General features: G+C 33.4%; 1 protein-coding gene across 1 annotated transcript in view; it reads left to right on the top strand.

The window, feature by feature from the left end:
• csmd3b (CUB and Sushi multiple domains 3b) overlaps window positions 1-24000 on the top strand; it is a 1051207-nt gene that overhangs the window by 413328 nt on the left and 613879 nt on the right. Inside the window, exon 6 of the mRNA XM_056479206.1 lies at window positions 13336-13448. Coding sequence (XP_056335181.1) covers window positions 13336-13448 — 113 coding nt within the window. The remainder of the gene's footprint in view (window positions 1-13335; window positions 13449-24000) is intronic.

The following is a 24000-nucleotide window of genomic DNA, read 5'->3' as shown; positions in this document are numbered from 1 at the left end:
TGGGGTGTGCAACTATGCACAATTAAGTTTGTTTTTCCTCAGAAAACGTTTGTATAGTTAGTTTTGTTGATGTCGTCTTGTGCATTGACTGACCGTTATGTCATTAAGAGACCTTCTGAATGCAGGTTTGTGTGGAGGTATTGTGAATGCAGCCTCTGCGTCTTACATCTCTTATTAAATCTTTATGCTCTTTTTCTGACTTGTACAGTTTCTTCTGGTTCCTCTTGTCCACTCCCACACATCTCAAACTTTCTCCTCTTTTCCTCCTCCACGTCTCCTCTTTCCTGCCTTGCTCATTTCCTCTTGCCGTTTCAGTGGCATTGGCAAGGTGTCTTAAATTCTTAAGAACTATTAAAATGTCAGTACACTGCAAAGCATAAAACTAAAGTCTCATTTTTGGTAGGGCTGTGCAATTAATCGAAAATCCGGTTTCGATTTTGGCTTCTGACGATTATGAAAAACCATTAATCGAGATAAACGATTATTGCATCATATACCGCCCCCTGTCCATTTGTACACATTTGTTGCTCTGCAAAGCTCAGTTCCACGTGGAAATTACTAGAAGCATGTACTGTAATGTAACTTTTGCAGCACGGGATGCGCACAGTTTGAATCATTCGTATTTTTTAAAAGCGCGCAAGAGCACATGCTGTTGTGTGTGTGCGCGCCGCGCTTAGCCTCGGACAGGCTCAGAGACGAGCCGAGCACACACATCTAACGCCAAGGTGAATTTAATTGAATCTTAATGTGAGCGCTTTGGTCAAATACATGCACATTTAGCGCGGTGTTTAGTGATTATTCATATTAACCCTCATTTGTGTAATAAACAAACAAGTTGAGAATCAAAAGACATGTGAAAGAGACACCATAAATCAGATCCGCACTGCTCTTAAAGTGACAGCGCTCAATATTCCTGCTGCCGACTGTTTTTATTATTAAACAAACAATAAAAGGAGAAAATCCCTCACTGCTCTTGACTGAAGGACTTATGTAGCTGAAGTGCTTTTCTTACAGTGAAGATGCTTAAAGTTTAAACATAACAGATTTAATCATTCATTTCTAATAACTGATTTCTTTGCTATGATGACAGTACATAATATTCTACTAGATATGTTTCAAGATACTAGTATTCAGCGTAGTGACATTCAAAGGCTTGTGTAATTAGGCAAGTCATTGTATAACAGTAGTTTCTTCTGCAGACAATCAAAAATATATTGCTGAAGGGGGCTATTAATATTGAGCTATTAAAATAGGTTTCAAAATATGTAGACCTGCTTTTATTCCGAAATAAAACAAATAAGCCTTTGAATAATGAATGAATATTTGTGTTTTTGACTGTGTTATGTTAAAAGTCATATTGTTAACCAAGTCATATTAATTAACCAATTGTTTGTGATTGATATATATATATATATATATATATATATACACACACACACAATTTAAAATTATTTTATACAAGCAAACATATAATACACAAAAACACTGCACTGAACATGTTATTTCATGTAAATATTATTTGTGTGGAAAGACACTGTATACTGTATAACTCCAGGTCAACTGTGTTTATATACTGATATATATATATACTAATAATCACACTAATATAACTAATTAATCACACTTTTTTTGCAATTAATCACATTTAAAAGACTGACACTTGTAATTTTGGCTATTCAAATGTAAAATTAATGTAAACGCAAAATTCAAAATATAATTGTTTATTAGAATTTTTGTTTACCACAGATTTCTTCATGTAAACAACATACCCACAATAAATCATCAAGATCCTGGCTTGACAGCCATATTTATTACAGAAATAAAAACAGGCATGTTAATGCCATTTGAATTTCAAAACAGTCAATGCCAATAAAGGAAAACTTAATTTCCATGTTGGATTCTAAGTGGACTGCAAAAAAAAAGTCAAAATAAATGCATTGCAGATATGGAAAATGGAAAATTAGAATAACAATAAAGTATTGAACACAAACAATTGTACTCATTGTAAAGTTGTGCTGCTGTGAGTTCAGAACATTAATTATAATGTAGAAACAATTTTGCTTAGTCCTCCTTTACATTCAGCCAGTTGCTAAGACAGTCCAGTCTGTTGACATTATCAGGGGACAATGTGGACCTTTTCTTTTGAATGATGTGAGCTGAGAGTGCAACCCAATCTCACGGCAATTCGTAACTTTTTGATTTAGTGGCTACGGACAACAACGTTTAGGCAGGTTTGTTGCTAAGAAACACATACACACACACACACACACAGGACGGGCGCAGGACAGGGCAGCCAGAGCGACTCGCTTCAGATTTAACACGCAGGATCGCCTTCATCAAATTTGCTTAAACTAAGCGTTCTAAAGTATGGCTGTATTTCACAAGGACTCTGACACAACAACGCGAAGCAGACGCTTTACAAAAGTTGCGTGTAAAGGGGAAACACGTCAAACTTAATGAAACATTAAAGGGCGCATGCTGAAAGGCAGTGGAATGTGTCTTTGACAGCTCGCGACTTCATCTGGCACTTTCCGAGTACATTTACATGGACACCAATACTCTGATTTTAATATGATTAAGATAATACTCTTATTAAGAGTCTACCATGTAAGCAGCGATTTTTGATTACCTTAAAGGACCACCAAGTCACGAAATGCAGAGGTTTTTATTTCCATTCGCCATGCGGTATCAAATTCCATGAAAACAAAAGTCGAAAGCTAAAAATGAAACACCCGAAATTAGATGAAACTCTGGAGGAAACGCTGGATAGCCTGGTAATGCGACATTAATTGTTTTATACTGAAACTTGCCTTGATAAAGTGCTTCCTTGGTCTTATCCATATTTCTTTGCATATGTATATAGTACAATGAATGGCTAAGAAACAGTTAATTAAATAAATAAATGTTTTTGTAATGCCAATTCTTATTGTGGGGTGGACTATTACTTAATACATTTCTTCATACCGTAGCATGTGTACACATGTTAAGCAACATTTCCATTGCAGCACCGCACAAGCTTGTCCTGTTATTTATAAACCATTTCTACATTCCCAGTGGATTAACTGCAAAGACATGTGCTCACACCACTGTTTGCTCAACCATGTGTTTGATAACCTCCTCTTCCTTTTCCTGACCTTGTCTTCTGATGTGTTTTAACACACACACACACACACACACACACACATACACACACATCAAGCAGACACCTTGGAATGAGCTACGCTGATTAAATTACATTTATCCATGTGAAAGGGTTTATTGGCTCGTGTGCTGATTTATTCAGAGGTAGAATAGGAGGCGTGGAGGAATCGCAGCGCTGCTGTTGTGTTCGGGTTCGAGTGCTGCCAGCCACTCTAGCGCTCCAGAAATTATGTTACCGCAAAATTCACACTTATTTAATTAAACTGTCAGACAATTACAAATGTGGAGACACGTGCTATTCAGGAGAGCGACTCGCAGCCGGGACTATCACATCAATAAGCTAGAGCAAAGTCACCGGTGCACTGAAATTTACTTTGCAATTAAAGAACAAAGCTGTATTTCTGTTCAGAGGTGAGCACTGGGATGCTACGTTTGTTCATGTGTTTAAGAGGCAGCAGAAATTGTGTCCTTTTGTTATTTAAAGACTTCCCGTGGCACCTATACATTTTAGCTGACACCTAACGTTAGTTTTAATACTTCCAGAGGAGCGGGGACAACTGCACCGCCGTGGTCTGACCGTCTGTAAAATAAATCTGAAGGAAGCAGGGTTTTTTTTGTGACCTGCTCCATCATGTTGTCCTCGTGTTTCCAGTGATCCGATAAAACGTGGTTAATTGAGTTTCACGGTATTAAAGTTGTGTTCACTTTTGTTTGTGATTAATTTTTCTTAGACCCTATTTAAATCCACTTGTGGTTGGATGTTGGATTAACAAACACTTTCTTATATGTGTATATAAATATGTATAATATTTGTATGTATAATATATGTATGTTACAACAGTCAACAATTAGTAGGAAGTGTACAGGCCTCTGCTCTGAATGACTTCAGCACATCTGCGGCCACAGGACAGCACTAGTCTCTCACACTGCTCTGGTGTGATTTTGGTCCACTCTTCTTCCAGTCTCCTACACAGTTCAGTATCTGTAGTGGGTTTCTTGGCCATAACTTTGTCGCCAAGGATTTTCCAGAGGTTTTCTATTGGGTTGAGGTCAGGACTCTGGGCAGGCCATGTTATTATTTCAATGTTTTCAGTTTCAAGGAACTGCTTTACCCGTTTTGCTGTGTGACATGGCGCATTGTCCTGCATGAATACTGCGGGCTGATTGGGTGATGAACGCAGGGAAGGAACCATATGTTGTTGAAGAAGGTTCTGATAAACATTTGCATTCACTCTGCCATGTAGCTGTATAAGAGGCCCAACTCCTGCTGCAGAAAACATACCCCAAACCATGACACTTCCTCCTCCACTTTTTACTGACTTCTTTACACACTTTGGGTTCAGTCTTTCTCCAGTTTTTCGCCGAACATAATGTTTCCCATCGGACCCAAATAAATTAAACTTGCTTTCATCACTGAAGTGAACTTTGTACCACACAACATGCTCCTCAGCAAAGCTTAGTCTAGCCTTTTGATTCTTCCTGCTAATGAGAGGTTTGGTCACTGCAGAGTGGGCTTTCAGTCCAAATTCTCTTAAACATCAAGACACTGTATGACGAGATAGATCTTTATCGTTCAGCGCTGAACTGGTGAGCAATTCCAGCTGCAGTGTGGAAACGATTGGCCATTGAGATCCTTCTGTGGACGACCAGCCTTCTTGGGGGACTTGAATGAGTTTGTGATGATGTAAAGATTCAATATTCTTGAAATAACAGATTTGGAACGACCAGCTTGTCTTGCTGTGGCTGATAGGGTCGTCCCTTTGGCTTTCATCTGGACAACCTACTGCCGGAGGCTTTCAGTCACTTTAGAACGGCCCACCATCTTGCAGAGTCAGTGAAACTGAAAGATAGGATGCCAGTTAAACAGGGGTTGACAGATAATCGGGGAAATTAGCACCAGGTGCCAGATTAACACCAATAACTGGGAGGTATCTGAAAGTGTTCTCTAATTTTGATCAGTGTGTTTTCTGCAAAATAATGGTTTTTGTTGAAATGCCTTCGTTATTTTGTGGAAAAGGTGTTCTGGTAGCATGATATAGACGGGACAAAAACTTCTTCAACTGTTGAGCAGTGAAGATGACATTATTTCAGAATTGTTCAATTATTTATAAATTGTTCTCTAATTTTGATCGCCAGTGTATGTGTATATATATATATATGTGTGTGTGTGTGTGTGTGTGTGTGTGTGTGTGTGTGTGTGTGTGTGTGTGTGTGTGTGTATATGATTGATCGCCAGTGTATATATATATATGTATGTATGTGTGTATATATATATATATATATATATATATATATATATATATATATATATATATATATATATATTGAGAGAAAGAGAGAGATCAGGTATTAGAATTTGTGTTTGTCAATCCAACCACAAGTGGATTTAAATAGGGTCTAAAAAGTAATCACAAACAAGAGTGAATGCAACTTTAATACCATGAAGCATAAAAAGCGAAGTGCTGACAAAAAGTTAATTTATGGTCATTCACTGTAGATTTTAAGGAGACTTACTGTTAGCCAGGTTACAGATTTTTACTGCAGCATTTTTATAATGTTTTACTGTTGAAATCATGATCTTTTTTACAGCGTGGTGTAAACATGAATGGAAATACAAAGCAGGCATACTGTATTTTAACCTCCAGTAAGATAATTAACTATATTTTGTCACGGACTGCTATGTTATTATGTAGGTTATTGGCCGAAAAATGGTATAAAACTAAAACTTTTTTTTAGCACTGTGCTTTTAAATTTAAGGGGCATTTGGCATGCTTCATTTCTTAAATGACATTATGCTCATAAAACAGAAGAACCAAAACGGTTCTGACCCATAATTAATTTATGATCTTTATAGGAGCAGATGTTTAATTTATGGGACTCCATTTCACATTTATATTTAAAGTCAGCGAGTCATGTTAAGCCATGGACATGAAAGGTTTATGTGTGCAAGTACTGTTGTTTTGTGACTCCGCCACAGCTTGACACAAATGCATACAACAATCAAACATATTCATGCAAGTTTGATGCAAATCCTGAATGCATATCTCAGAGACGCATTACTCGGATGTCAGGAAATCGGGGGTCTCTTTGGGAGGCTGATGGAGCTCTGTGAAATCCCATGTAGTATGTTTTATTTGTGTGAAACTAAGCCTGTGACTATGGTACAAATTGTACGGTTGTGAAAGGCATGTCTGAATATTGTATCTTCAGGCTACCATGCAACACTTAACATGCAAAACAACAGCAACAACAACAACATTTTTTTATGTTCAACATGAAAAAATTACAACAAAGCAGTGTTTTATTATCTTTATTCGAACTTTTTTTTGTGATGGGGTGTATGCATTTGATAGAATAGTTCATAATGGTTCATTCGATTCTTGTCGCCACCTACTGGCATAATTAGATAACTTATAATAGGTCAGTCAATGATTTTGGTGAATTGTTAAAAGTTATCTAGTTATGCTAGTAGGTGGTGACAATATATCAAATTTATCAAATACAAAAAAACACACAGAGTCTAATTCAGGGTGTCCGCGGGGTCTTAAAAAGTATTAAGTTGATCAATTAAGGCCCTTAAAAGGTATTAAAAAGTCTTAATTGCGTTTTAACAAGGTCTTAAATTTTGTTTAAGCCTTGTCCAAAGTGATTTGCAACAAACACAGATGATGATGTGACGCTCTCCACATGTAGCGAAACCATAGAGCGAAACAGACGGCAAAATGGGATTATGTACGTTTGCGGATTCCTGCTTGGAGAAAGACGAGTTTAAACAGTGGCTGAAACCTGTCGCTGAAAACAACCGCGAAATGTATTCTTTCAAGCTTTGTTTCTTCCGAGCTTATCTGAGTTCTGTTGCACGGTTGAGCTCTATTGATTTTCTTAACTACAACTGTTTATTAACAACTGTTAATGAAGTTAAAGGTTTGATACTGATTAGAACTTGAAGTGGCGATGAGGTTTCAAAATATTCTGAGAAGGTCTTTTAAAGGTCTTAAAAAGGTATCATTATCTTTAGGATTCCTGCATATACCCTGTAAATGCAATAAAACAAATTAAATTTACACCTCAAGTATATCTTCCGGGACACATACTAATTTGTAAATTGAGGTAATGGACTAATGGTGTGTTATTAGAACTAATTCCTATACGAATGGATTATACTGTACATTAGTGCTCAGTTCCAAACAAAGGATTAAAGGTGCTAAGGTGTTTTTGACTCTTCTAGAGCATAAAATACCATAATATGTTTGCAGATATTTAAGAATCATGCTATGTGAACATTCTTGTTTATCTGAAAAACAATGCTGAAGTCAGATATTCTACTTTGAAAATGTGCGTTAGGTGCCGGAATGGCTGTCTTTGTTTTGGTCATTTAACCCGCCCACTGCCAGTTTAGCCAATATTATTTCAGCACCCCGGGTTGCATTGGTTGAAAACAGCGTATTTGATTCTATCAGTCATGAAGGCTCTCAAAGTATGCGTTTGCAACCAAAATGCAACCTGCGATGGACAGTAGCAGACTCTGAAATGAAACACAGAATCAGAGTTTCACATGAGTTGGTTATTGATTAGCAAATAATAATATTATGAACGTAAACATTTGGTGAGCAGGTTATATTGTAGCCCTGTGTCCTAACAACATGCTACTTGACAAGATTTGCAGTGATAAGCAATTTGGCTGTTTGCACCAGACGAAACACGACGATATTTAAATACAGCCAATCAGAAGCACAGAATAGTGCACTCACTGCACTCCAACAAAATGGCAAGGTTTATAATCTAATCAATACATATTAAACCTCTTTATCATTATTAAATGTAGATGTTGAATCACTGATATGTGTTGGTTTGCACTGTGTCACAGTTCTAAAGTTCAATTTCAAATGGTTTATTTTATTTTCCAGATCTGAGGTGAACTATCTGCTGCTGCTTTCAGAAGTTTGGCAATAAATGCCATTCAAACTCACATTATTAGAATTTAACACTGAATAAAGCACATGAGGTGTACCTGAGGTAAAGATTGTCTGCTTTCTGTTGTTGTGTGAATTAGAAAGCCGTTTCTAAAATGTAAATTTCAGGTGATGGTTAGAACAAAAAATCCTTTTACTTCTGAAAAATATCCCTTATATCACTTGCTGTTATTCAGTACAGGGTTTACATTAGCCTTTAGGCTCAATAGTCAGGCACACTTCTGCTGAAGTCGTCAATCTGGGAAACCTGCGCTAGCAAGTGCTTTGAACCAGGTGTGCAATACTTACTTCAACCATTGGGTGTCAAACTTGCATACTGTACCTTTAAATAATTAATTAATTAATTTATTTATATGAATTATTAATTCTCTACTACCAACAGATTAAATTAATACATTACCAAAAAAGATGTATACACCTACATAACATGAATGAAGAGTTGAGCTGGATTTTGAGTGGATTGGTTCAAACTTATTTCAAGCAAATGATGTTATTACACAGACCGTCATCATCATTTCTGCTCTAATGAGCTCTACTGGATTTCAGTTCTACTGGTGTTGGCAGAGTCCAATTTCTCTGAGAAATCACGCAAAAAAGTCACAACTGGCTGATTTTAGGTGGTCTACAGTATGTAAATGATGTCAGGGGCTTAGCAACCGGGGGTACGGGGGGGGGATACGTACACATTAATTAAAATAAATGGTGAAGAAATGGCTATTAACTTTTTTTTGTTGTTGTTGTTTTGTTTTTTGAACCCTAATTCAACTTTTAATAATTTTTAATTATGATTATTATGATTTTAGCATATTAAATAGCAATGGATAGATATAAAACAGAAGAAAAGTGGTAGGGGTTGTAAGAATTTGAAGACAACAGTTGATATTGCAAATGATATATTTAATATACGACTTGGTTATAATGTTCAACAAATTAAAATAGTTTAAAATAAATAAATACTTTTAAATAAAGTTTAAACAAATTACTTTTTCTAAAGTAGGTTATGCTGTGCATGTAAGTGGCTGCAAGTACAGTATGAGTGCATTTGTGATTGTCATTTCATCATATCTCTTAGGATCAAAACAATTTCATTATTTATGAGCAAGTCGTTGAATTATTCACTCAACCAAGTCATTACTGACCTGCATTTCAGAAAAGTGTCAAAGTTTGTTGTTGCACTCTTGTAATTTGATTCTACTGGTTCATTTGGTCTAGACATACATACATACATACACACGTACATGCATACATACATGCATACATACACACATACATACATACATACATGCATACATACATACATGCATACATACACACATACATACATACATGCATACATACATACATGCATACATACATACATGCATACATACACACATACATACATACATGCATACATACACACATACATACATACATGCATACATACATACATGCATACATACATACATACATGCATACATACACACATACATGCATACATGCATACATACATGCATACATACACACATATATACATACACACATACACACATACACACATACATACATACATACATGCATACACACATACATACATACACACATACATACATACATGCATATTTAAATGCATACATATTTTAATGCAAACATACTTAAATAAATGCACAAATTAAAATATTGTGTTTCCTTTTTTCGATCTGAATAAAATAACACATTCTTTGCCTTTATTAATGGACATTTGTGGAATCTCTATATGGAAACACTCACAATTATGGGAAGAGTCAGTATGTTTATATTTCTGTACAGTAATTATATAATACAGAATCACTTGATCTGTACATTTATCCACATAATGTAGGCTCTGTCTCTTTCTCTTGCTCACTCTCTTTCTCTATGTGTGTGTGTGTGTGTGTGTCTTTGTGTGGGAGCAAAAGAGAGGAAAAGAGAGAGAAAGATAACAGTAATGATATGGCTCCGCTCCAGCCTGTGAAGGCCATTAAAGTGTGATTCATGTGGCCATGTCCTTTAATGACATCTCCAGTTAGTCATCAATAAAGTGAGACAGATGTAGGATGAAGATGGAGCGTTTTGATGGGTGGAGGGTTGGGGTTAGAATGACCTCTGTCCTCTGTTGCAGCACCACGCTGATTCACGACACACACTGCTCACAAACACACACATACACAAACGACAACGTGTTTTCCCTGTCAGTATATGGAGTGTGTGTACTCACCGCCCCTCTGAAGTGTCTAGGGAGCATGATAGCCATATCTGACCCGGCCTGCACTCCGTGAGTAATGGTGGACTAAGTGTTAAGGTGCTCGCGGTGCGTTTAATGTCCCCGGCGCCATGCCTCAGAATGGCAAAGTATTAGATCAGTGACCTTGGTAGTGTATTATGAGCTCTCCGAAAGTTTTATACTCCGGCAGGTAAAATATTGACTATCCAAACATCTACTTTCACAGCCTAAACAGGCAGATCTTTCAGACTCACGGTGACAGCGCGATCTGTCATCGTTCATCTGCTTGCATGACGGTACTGTAGCTTCTAGACAGATGCTGTAGTTGTTAGGGGTTCAGGTCTACATTCTGATGGATTAATGATTGGGTGGGATGGCGCAGTGGCTCAGTGGTTAGCATTGTCACCTCACAGCAAGAAGGTCGCTGGTCAGCTAGGCCAGTTGGCATTTCTGTGTGGAGTTTGCATGTTCCCCTCCTCTGTTGGCGTGGGTTTCCTCTGGGTGCTCCGGTTTCCCCCACAGTCTGAACACATGAGCTATAGGTGAATTGGATGAATTAAATTGGCCGTAGTGTATGTGTGTGTGTATGAATGTGAGATTGTATGGGTGTTTCCCAGTACTGCGTTGTGGCTGGAATGGCATCCCCTGCGTAAAACATATGCTGGAATAGTTGGTGGTTCATTCTACTGTGGCGACCCCTGATAACTAAGGGACTAAGCAGAAGGAAAATGAATGAATGAATGAATGAATGATATTTGGGTGGACTAAACTGTTGAATCTTTGAGGGGTCTACAGAGTCACATGATCAAAAAATTGTTTTTAATAATTATTATTTTTTAGGGGGTTTCACCTTTATTGTAATAGGACAGTGGATATTTAGAGACGGGAAAGTATTAGGAGCAGAGATAGGGGAAGGATCGGCAAAGGACATAGAGCGGGGAATTGAACTCGGGTCACCGTGAACAACTAGGTGCCATGTGTCGACGCACTAACCACAAGGCTGTTGGCGCAGACATGATCAAAACATTTGGTACAACGTTTGTTTATTCAATATAGATTGAGGTCTGGCTTATATCACTTAGTATCCTTGGCTCAGGAGGACAAACAAAAGATGTTATTCAGTTTTGATTTGCCAAATGGGGTGAATTTTATTTATTATTATTTTTTTTTGTAAACATCGCCAAGGATTTTCATTTAAACACAGCAAAACTAGTGTTGCACAAATCTCTACACTGCCTAAATCACTAAATAAATAAATAAAACATAATAAAGTCAAAAAAAATTTAATAAAATTAAGTAAAATCTTAAAAATTAATAAAATAAAAACCCGTGGACGGCTATAACAGGGTCATATGAAACTTGTCATATAAAATTTGATCCCAAAACCTATAATTTCTAAATAAATAATTAAAATAAAGTAAAAAAAAAATTATAAAAATAAATAAATAGTCAAAAATACAACAAAACAAAACCCTTGGACAGCTGTAACAGGTTAACTTATAAAAATTATGTGAACAAAATATACCCCAAAGCCTATAATGTCTAAATAAATAAATAAAATAAAGTAAAAAATAAATAAAATAAAGTAAAAAAATTAAATAAAGATTTAATTTAATTTAATTTAATTTAATTTAATTTAATTTAATTTAATTTAATTTAATTTAATTTAATTTAATTTAATTTAATTTAATTTAATTTAATTTAATTTAATTTAATTTAAACCCTTGGACAGTTATAACAGGGTCATTTATAAAACTTGTGTGGACAAAATATACCCCAAAGCCTAAATTTCTAAATAAAGAACTAAAACTTCATTGAAAAAAAAAAACTGAGCCCTTGCAACTTATGAGTCTATGAAAAAAAAAAAAAAAAGCAGATTATTTAGAGATCATGCTATAGATGGTGCGTTTACTCATGAAGGTAAAACAAAAATCAGCATTGCTGAAAATAAAGGGTTTTAAACACTTGCTAAATAATATTTATAATATCAATATATGATATGTGACCTTGGACTGCAAAGTCAGTTCCATGTTGCACGAATATATTTTTGTAAATACCAAAAAAATACTTTGTATGCGTGATAATGATGAATTTTTCTTTCATGCCGAAAAATCATTGTTCATAGTAGTGTCCATTATAGTAAACACTTAATTTGGCCACCTTTAAAGGTGATTTCAGCCATATTGTTCTCTCTTTACTAAATAAAGATCAATGGAAAGCGTATTTATTCAGCTTTCAGATGATGTGCAAATCAACATTTCATAACAATTGACACTTGTAATTTACAAGTATTTTTAAAATGCTATCTATTTTCTGTTGTATAATATATTGCACCAAAATATAATGCGATAAACAATATTATAGTCATTTTAAGACCATATTTTGCCACTTATTATAATGGCAGAATGACAATGTAATATCATCACAATGCAAGAACTCTCTTCCACAGAACACATCATATTTTATTCTTAAGAATATTTCATTTAATTATAGCCATTTTAACAGTTTAATAATGAGGCGGTGGAATGAGAATGGGAAATTGTATATCCTAAAATAATAATAATAATAATAAATGTGCAAAAAAGTACAAGGTAAAAAGCAACTGAGAGTTCAATATCTGCTGTCAGATCGATTTTCAGTCATACGACACCCACATGAAAATATACTATAGTAATTTATAGTAAATACTACAGTGTTTTTTAATCATACCAACACTGACACCTCCAATAGAGATCGAGATGTTGCACAACCAGCTAAAATGTTGCTAGAATTGATTGATTGATATTTACTGCATCTCCAAAAACAATCGAGGTCATGTCCATGTGTTGTGAATAAGTTGATATATTGATTATTGTGACAGACCTAATAATATCCATGTATATCCATGCTTTTAAAGGCATTAAAGCACTGTTAATTGCTGCTCTGTATTTATTCTAAATGTTTGCAGTTGTCCTTGTTAAACTGCAATATTCTAAAGTCATTCCCTTCATGTTTTGCCAGGCTCTCCGGAATGAATGTCCCATCTCCTATTGTTAGCAACAAGAACTGGCTGAGACTTCACTTTGTTACTGACAGCAACCATCGATACAAAGGCTTCAGCGCTCATTATCAAGGTAAGCGGCTCGCCGTCTCGCTGCAAACGCATGGTTTCCATGGCTATCTCTGTAGGGAAAGTTTATCACATTGCCCTCTCCGCATAATTAATTATGTTTAACTTAGAGAATTGTGGTAGCATTGAAGGTTTAGACATTTTGAGTCGAACACAATTTGACATTAATTATCACTTCGTTCCAAATGTCTAATTAATGCAAGCATGAGAAGATATTTCAAACTGTGTTGATGATTGTCATTGACCTCTGCTCACCCGGCATTTATACAAGAACTTCTGAATTGAAACAAAAGTGATGTTTTTCTTGCCAATGCTTGAATGCCTCTTTCCTTTTTTGGGTTGATTCCTTTTCTTTCTATGCCCTTTCTCCAAACTAACTCATATTTCAACAACAAACCCTGTCTTTTGTTTGTTTTTTGGGGAAGCAGCCATCTTTCCGCCTCCTCTCATACATAACAATTGTGATAAAATGGTGGGATCTGAATGGAAAAACCTAGAAAGCGAGCCCCTTTTTAAGTTTTACGCTTTCATCCATAGCCATAATTTCCTCATGCGCTTGGCTGCGTACTGTGTTTTGTGAACCACTTACCACACATTTACCATAAAGCCGATTCCTGTCTTCACAAGCATCCACTCGAGCGGTTCTAGAGGTCTGGAGTGAAATATGAAAGTGTTTGCCAACCCTTACATACTGTGTCTGTGATATCATCTGAGTGATGTATAATATGATGTTTATATTTGTGCTGATGCTTTTTTTTTTAGATGAGCAAGGAAAAAATTATCTGCAAGTCAAACATTTTCCATATACAGTAGTTCTACGTGTTTCTGTATGAACGTTATTCACTAGGCCTGTTGTAAAGTCTTAAGATTCAATGTGAAATTGAATAGCATATGTATAGCATAGAATGTCATGTGATGCAATATGTTTTGGAGTTATTGGTTACAATTATTTTGCACAGCTAAGCAAATTACTATGTTCACTAGTGTTTGTGAATAAGAAACCATTTGAATGTGAAGACTGCATGTTCTGTTTAACCTATTTAAATAATAATAATAATAATAAATTGAGGAAAATCATCATCATATCAGTGAACTTGTGACCAAAATATATTACTAATATATACTACTAATATATATAATACTACTCCTACTACTACTACTACTACTATCACTAAAAAAAATGTAGTGATGATGATAATAATAATAATAATAATATAAATAATAATAATACTAATAATAATGATAAGGATGGTTCAAAGTAAAGCATTTAATGACGATAATATGTAAAATGGTGTCATGTAAACACATTTATTTTATTTTTTTTCTACACATTTCCATTAACAATTATTTAAATTATTACTTTTTCCTACACATTTATATTAACAATTATGCAATTACTTTAATTATTTATATATTTTTTGTGGTTTTTACACTTTCCTATTAACAATTATACAATTATTTTAATTATTTGTATTTTTCTACACATTTCTATTAACAATAGTTCAGTTATTTTAATTATTTGGGTGTTTTTGTATTTTTTTCTATGCATTTCTAGCAATTATACAATCATTTTTATTATTTTATTTTTTGTATTTTTCTACACATTTCAATTATCAATTATACAATTAATTTACCTATTTAATTTTTTTGGATTTTTTTCTACAAGTTTCTATTAACAATTATACAATGAATAATTTTTTTTTTATTTTTTTCTACACATTTCTATTATTAATTATTCATGTATTTTAATTATTTATTCTTTTGTATTTTTCTACACATTTCTATTAACAATTATACAATTATTTTAATAATTTTTTTTTACACATTTCTATTAATAATTATTCATATATTTTAATTTTTTTTGTATTTTCTCCTACACATTTCTATTAACAATTATACAATTATTTTAATTATTTGTATTGTTTTTTTCTAGACATTTCCTTTATACAATTATACAGTTATTTACATTCTTTTTATTTTTTGTATTTTTCTACACATTTCTATTAACAATAGTTCAGTTATTTTAATTCTTTTTATTTTTTGTATTTTTTTTTACAAATTTATATTAACAATTATACCATCATTTTTATTTTTTGTATTTTTCTACACTATTCGATTTATAATTATACATGTATTTTAATTATTTTTTCTACACATTTCTATTAACAATTATACAATTATTTTAATTATTTTCATTTTTGTATTTGTTCTACGCATTTCTATTAATAATTATACAATTATTTTAATTCTTATTTTTTTGCATTTTTTCTACACATTTCTATTAACAATTCTGCAACTATTTGAATTATTTGTATTTTTGTATTTTTTTTACATATTTATATTGTGCAATTATACAATAATTTTTAGTATTTTATTTTGTGTATTTTTCTACACATTTCTATTAACAATTATACATGTATTTTATTTATGATCATTATTATTATTATTATTATCGTTACTATTATTAAAAGAGCCAGTTACACTATTGTTCTTTCATTATATATAGAAATATTGTAAATATATATATATATATATATATATATATATATATATATATATATATATATATATATATATATACTTTTATATATATATATATATATATATATATATATATATATATATATATATATATATATATACTTTTTATATATATATATATATATATATATATATATATATAAATATACTTTTTTTATATATATATATATATATACTTTATATATATATATATATATATATATATATATATATATATATATATATATATATATATATATATACTTTTTTATATATATATATATATATATATATATATATATATATATATATATATATATATACTTTATATATATATATATATATATATATATATATATATATATATATATATATATATATATATATATATATATATATATATATATATATATACTTTTTTATATATATAATGAAATTGGAGGGAGATTTGAGGTCTGCATTCAACTCAAAAGAGACTTCAGTAAAGTCAGACTGCTTCAGTGTCCATTCCTCTAAAACAGACATGCAATCATGCCGCATAATTGAAAATGCACTGGAGTTTGGCTGTAGGATTGGATTTGTTTGATTTGTGCTGATTAGAGGCGGCTGTAGTGAACTGAGCCAGACCCAAGGTTTGACTGTGAAAGAGCAGGTACCAGTGAGAAAGCAACATCTGCGCTTCAGCACAAGCCAATTCAGCGCACGGATTCATCTGCTCTTGTTCACATTAACCAGCTGTTGCTGCTTCAAGATGCAAACACTTTTCTGCAGAGATCAAAGCTGTTATTGACGGAGCTGTTTGGAGACATTACACACAAACTGCACTGGTCAACATCAGAGAAACTCAATCCAGAAATGCCTTTAAAATGGCCTGAGATGTGATTAGGAAAGGATAATCAATGGCTTTTAATGGATTTAAGTGCACAATGCAGAGGTAAAGAATGGCCCTATGTGAAGCTAATAAAGTAATCTTTTTTACAGCTTAGGTCAATATCGTGATAATACAGTGATAATACCGTGATAATACAGTGATATCAAATTTATGTTGTAATTAATGGCAAAAACAAAATGTTGATATCGTCTAGGGTGGCACGAAGTCAGAAAAATCAAACACTCTGATATTTTGTTATTCTGCGATATACATTCACCGGCCACTTTATTAGGTACACCTGTCCAACTGCTCGTTAACGCAAATTTCTAATCAGCCAATTACATGGCACATGACCACTGTGTACCCATCTTCTGATGGCTACTTCCAGCAGGATGACGCACCATGTCATAAAGCATGGATCATCTCAGACTGGTTTCTTGAACATGACAATAAGTTCACTGTACTCAAATGGCCTCCACAGTCACCAGTTCTCAATCCAATAGAGCACCTTTGGGATGTGGTGGAATGGGAGATTGGCATCATGGATGTGCAGCCGACAAATCTGCAGCAACTGCGTGATTCTATCAAATTCAGCCCAAATAAATTGTTTACAACCACTTAATGTAAACAAATTTAGTAAATCCAAGGAATCATCTTTGAATCATTTTTTTCAGTGTACCCTATTGATGATAAAATGGTAAATTTTACAGCCCTAATATTGTCACACTACTTTTGACTCCTCTATAACTTGGCAAATGACCACACAGTGTCAAGTCAGAAGTAGGATTTTACTCTTTAGAGTTAAATTTTTGACCAAATTTTCATCAGTTATGACATTTGCACTAGGCTTATGAGGTTATGGACATTGTCTTGTTGCAATTTGCAACAAAAAAATGTATGAAATTATATATGGTATTGTTGTTATATTGATCTTAGCTAATAAAGGACTAATAAAAAACAAAAAACTTAAAGCATTGATTTATTTATTGATGTATTTTTAGAGTAAACAAATTTTGTAACCAATTTATTAAAGTTATTAGGCATCAATGTCAAATTAACATCATTACTACAAGTGTTTTTAGTTTTCATTGTGAGTTTAGTTTACTAATGTTTCCTATTGAAGCTTTACTGCACACTATTAAGGTTCAATAGAATTTAAAAAGTTTTTAGCAGACCATGGATTGAGTGCACTTCAACATACATTTGACTGCAGCCTCTAAGTAAAATGAACACTAGGGGCAGTATGATGCCAGCACCTTTTGTTTCTTTTCACACTAATGATAATAAACGGCACATATTATCAATGAATGATTATTTTCAAGCAGTTCTTTGCACAATATCAAATAAACACTATCAGTATAAAATATTTGTTATTTAATAATCAAATAAACACCAATAAATAACTTTAACAGTGTCTATGATTTGTAATCGAACACATTATGTTTGTTGTGATTGTGCTGCAGAGCGCTCGGGAGCACAAAACAGAAACACAGTTACACAAAAGAGATAAAAGTAATGCAAAGTCAAGGTAAAACTGGTCGCAGTCCACTTCTCTCCTATGTTTGCTTCTGAAAACACTATTGGTTGCATTTATGGAAGGGTTTAGCTCAGTAGTTTGCTAGCTGATCTGTATGACAAGCCCCACCTTCTCCTGGACGTCTACAAGAAGGATGTGTATCTGAAATGTAAAACAAAACATACCCCAAGTAATGTATTTCAGATTGACTAAAATGTAGACAGCGCCATCTAGTGGACTTTTCATATGAAATGTGCAACGAAACGTACCTGGAGCGATGTATTCTCTATTTGGTTGTATATTGGTTGGAAAATAGTTTTTGTTAGCTTTCTTTGTGCTGTATATTGAATATTTTTATGTTCTTTGTTTCCACAAAGGATAAATAGTTAGTGATGGTGCTCGTGGGACGGTGTTTTTATTTGTTTTCTGGAGACAATGCAATGGACTCCTGGTCTGCAGTGAAAGTGAGTGTGAGTTTCTGAAAGTGACCTTGCTCCTCTGTTCCTTCTCCACTGGACATCTGTTGATTCACTGACCGCAGGGAACCAGAGCTAATGTAAATCCTGTGGAAAGAGTGTGACACGGCTTTACTTCTGTGACTGAAGCCCAGACGCGCCGCTGCTTCAGTGCTGCCGCATGTAAAGCTGACTAGTAAAGGTCTGGCATTCAGAAGATCTCATCAAATTCTCAATATGCCACGACGGCTCTGACCAGCAGCTGAACTGAGGGAATGATTATATTGCAGAGGAAATAATGAGTCACAGTAGCACTTACAACTGCTGAAATAGAGTGAGGTAGAGATTGAAGTGTCCTTCTTAAATGGCAATCAAACCACAAAAAAGATATACACACACACACACACACACACACACGGTAATTACAGTATACAATACAAAAGTATTAGAAATTCACAGTTCGATATTACTCAATTCAATTCATGTTTATTTCTCTAGCTCTTTTACAATGTAGGTTGTGTCAAAGCAGCTAAACATAGAATTTCTAGTAGATTGAAACTGTGTCAGTCCAGTTTTCATAGTTGAAGTTCAGTTTAGTTCAGTTCAGTGTGGTTTAATTTTCACTGCTGAAAGTCCAAAGACTGAAGAGCAAATCCATCGATGTGCAGCTCTACAGATCCCAACCAAGCAAGACAGTGGTGACAGTGGCAAGGAACAAAACGTCATAACCTATTCAAATTACTTATTTAAAATGAACTGAATCATAAATATTCTTGATTATTTGTGACAATTGTTTCATTTGTAAAAACAAATGAGTTAATTTAATATGTGTTGGAACCCAGCATTTTTACAGTGTATTGAATATTAGTCCTAAAGCTAATTTGACAAGTTTGCTTTAAAAAATGTTTAAAGGGCACATAGGTTACCCTTTTTTAAAGTCTTTTGTGTCCCCAGAATGTGTCTGTAAAGTGTTGAAGTGTCTATATTATAGCTGGAAAAAAGGTTTTTCTGTTTTTTTTTTTGTACTGGCCCTTTAAGGCTAGTCCTGCCCGCCCACCGTTCCCACGTGCCTGTCACACATGCAGACACACACAGAGAGAGAGAGACAGCGCGTTAAGCTTCGCACTCTTTTTGCACGCATATGTGATATGATACAGGTTAATCTCCACTGCTGTATGGATATCTCTTATATTAATGTACAAAATAAACCTGATTTAGCGTCCACAAACCGCGATTGAAGCATCTTCCTTTATAATTGTTCTGACACGCGGCTGTGCTGATGAAGTAAAGCTAAGCTAAATCGCTGTAGTTCATTACACACATGCTCTGTTTTAAAACACGTTAAACTTGTGAAACTCACTCTTGATCACGTTTGATGATGATTGATGATGCTAGCGAACTGAACACACCTTTTATTTCCGGCTGCTTTGCGCTCGTCCTCTCTTGATGATATGATTATACACGTGACTACCGGACATGTTAATACGTGCAGCTGTCGATCAATATTGGTGGGCGGGGGGACCGAAAACCGCTCCAATTGGTCCACCGTTTTTATGTTGTTAAATTGACAAAAAAGGACTGGGTGTGTTTATTTCACCCCAATATGACAGTTTATACACTATACCTACACAGATTTCTGTCCAAACAGCTTGAAAAGTAGATTTTTCACCATAGGTGCCCTTTAAAAAATGTTTAAGGCTTTGTATAAATCTATATACAATTAAATATTAAAAAATAAACTATACAGTGGTCCCTCCCTATAATGCACTTTAAATTTTGCTGCCTCACAGTTTCGCAGATTTTTTAAGTGCAGTTTGACGTGTGTTCTGCGTCCTGATTGGCTGTAGACCATTTTCAGTCAATCTCCTCTGTGCCGCGTCTCCTGTACAGTACAGAATGCGCTCAGCTTACCAAATAAATAGTCGATCACTAGCAGTAGCTACGTTTCGATTCACCTATTTTTATGCGCATAAAATAAACGGTTGATGGAAACACCAAGATGCGCATAAATTTAGAAAATGTATGCGCATAACTGAGTAGGATAAATAGGTTCACAGATGAGTAGGTTCATTGCGTGTTAGGATTGCCTTCTGAGGCACTGGTCATTTACTAAATGAAGAAAAGATTCACGCAGCTTCTCATGCCACAGCAAATTCCATTTATACTGTTGATATTTGGCGCCAGTTAATCAGGAAGTGACGATTTTGTTCTCTTTGACTCGTCGGATGGAAACGCTGCTTTATTCACATGTCTTTTATGCGATAATCCAGTTTTGCGCATCAATTTAATTAGCATTTTTGGATGGAAACATAGCTACTGTGACTCTAACGTGCTGTACTTTATGTTTGCAAGTTTTCTCCCCAGCTAACCACACAATGTCAATGAAACATTGTGCAGCAAAGGCTCCTGCGGTAGCACCCAAAAGGTAGAGGAAGATGCTAACCATCGCACTAAAAGTTGGACTTCTAATGGAAGGTAGATGTTTCGTGGTTGTAGGGTGCCATTACGGAATAAACAAATCTTCAGTTTGTTACATAAAGGAGGAAAATATCACAAGCATGACAGCATCAATAAAGATGCAAAAAGGGTTGTGACTGTCCACAACAAAACTATCATAAGGAATCCCACTTCGCTGATTTGTGGGTTATTTTTAGAATGAAACTCTCGCAATAAACAAGGGACCACTGTATAATTAATTATGCGCTGTTACAGTCAGTGGTGCTTATTTTGAGAGAATTAAGACTACAGGTTTAGTTAATTGGGATGTAACGATTCACCTGACTCATGATTCGATACGATTCACGATACCAATCTCGATACGATTTAGTCATGATTCTTATTTAAAATTATTTGAAACAAATTTAAGGTTAAGCGCCCTTCATTTTGTTCTTAAATGCTGCTCATTTTTTGCTGAATAATATATTTTCTGCCATAACTACATTGCTATTTTAAAAACAAATTCCAAATAAAACATGACAAATTCAAACTAAAGAAGACTCTTTATTATAAACAAACTAAAACTGTGACCATGCTGGAATTGACATTTTTAAAAAAGAAATATCAGCAAGAAAAGTTAATCTTAAACCTTTTAAAATATTCAATAATTATAAGCAAATGATTAAAATCTTCATAAATTAATTTGAAAAGGAGAGGGTAAAAATAATCTTAAGGCTCGTACACACCGGGACGCTTTTCGTTTGCGTTTATTATCAGCGTTTTTCGAGATGTTTTTCCGGATTCAAATCCAATCGATTGTCACTGACGTCGAGTAGAAGAGTATGCAAAGTCACTCCTTGACACTAGATGGCGCTACACAACTTTAAGCTTCTAACACCAGCTTGTTAAAAGGCGCATAATACGTCGCATCAAAGCAAAAAAACAAGCATGAGGCGTTTCTTAAACAATGATCCTTTTTCGCCTGCCGTTTTGCGTGTTGGTGTGCACGATTACATTGGTGCCCTTTATTCAAGAGGCGTTAAACGTCGATGGAAAATGCGAGCAAAAAGCATCCCGGTGTGCACAGACCTTAATACCTGGTTCTGTAACAGAACAACTTTCTCTTTCAGTCTGAAATACATCTTCACACTTGCGCTATGAAAACACTGATGAATCTCGTGATCTCCGTAGCACTCGTCAGAGCAAGCGGAGCTGCAAATCATCCGGTCCGGTTGATTTGGCTTATTAATATTTTTTTCGCATATAGACGTCTGTGACAGAAGTTTTTCACTGCGCTGACAGTTTATATTTAATGTTCTGTCAGTGTAAGTAAATGTCTTTTTGCAGTATTTGCGGACAGTTTGTGTTTTGTCTGGTGTACTTCACTGCTGTTGTTTTACTCTGCCGCCCCACCTTGTGCTCGCCGCTGATGTGTTGGTAAAGCAAGTTTGCGCCTGTAATGAGCGCCCCCTATGTTCAAAAATGTATCGCAATTCGATCAACATTTCTACTGGTTTGAATCATCAAATGTTTTTTAACGATTTTTAACCAGCTCATGGTGAATCGTTACATCCGTATCAATTAACATAGCATTGAATAAAAAAAATAATAATAATTAGAAGCACTTTATTTTAACTATTAATTCACACTATTTACTGCTGACTTATTACCTGCCTATTATTAAGATATTAAATGTGTTTTAGCACTTATAAAGTATGATCTAGGTATACCTAAAGCCAACTATTACCTCACTAACTATTTATGAACATATAATTAGTAGTTTATTGCGCTAAAAGTCTTAGTTGATGGTTTGTTAATAGCATGAATTGTGACTTAAAGTGCTACCAAAAATCTTTCTGGATTCTATTTTTTTTTTCAGTGGTTAAATTTAATTGTAATAACCACAAATTTTCTAATTAATTGAAATCAATTACTAATTATTAAATTATAGAGTTTTACAATATACACAGTTTTACAACATTTTATAATTACTGAAACCAAACTTCCAGAATGCAACTGATCATTTTGATCTGAATTGTTTCTGTATTTATATTATATTATATTATATTATATTATATTACATTATATTATATTATATTATATTATATTATATTATATTATATTACATTACATTACATTACATTATATTACATTATATTATATTATATTACATTATATTATATTATATTACATTATATTATATTATATTACATTATATTATATTATATCATATTATATTCATATTATATTATATTACATTATATTATATTATATTACATTATATTATATTATATTATATTATATTATATTACATTATATTATATTATATCATATTATATTCATATTATATTATATTACATTATATTATATTATATTACATTATATTATATTATATTATATTATATTACATTATATTACATTACATTACATTATATTACATTATATTATATATATTACATTATATTATATTATATTACATTATATTATATTATATCATATTATATTCATATTATATTATATTACATTATATTATATTATATTACATTATATTATATTATATTATATTACATTATATTACATTATATTATATTATATTACATTATATTATATTATATTATATTACATTATATTACATTATATTATATTATATTATATTATATTATATTATATTACATTATATTATATTATATTACATTATATTACATTATATTATATTATATTATATTATATTATATTATATTATATTATATTATATTAC

The sequence above is a fragment of the Danio aesculapii genome, chromosome 19 (assembly GCF_903798145.1).
Source record: "Danio aesculapii chromosome 19, fDanAes4.1, whole genome shotgun sequence".
Taxonomy (NCBI): Eukaryota; Metazoa; Chordata; class Actinopteri; order Cypriniformes; family Danionidae; genus Danio; species Danio aesculapii.
The sequence above is the reverse complement of the archived record's forward strand: the minus strand, read 5'-3'. Positions and strand labels throughout refer to the sequence as shown.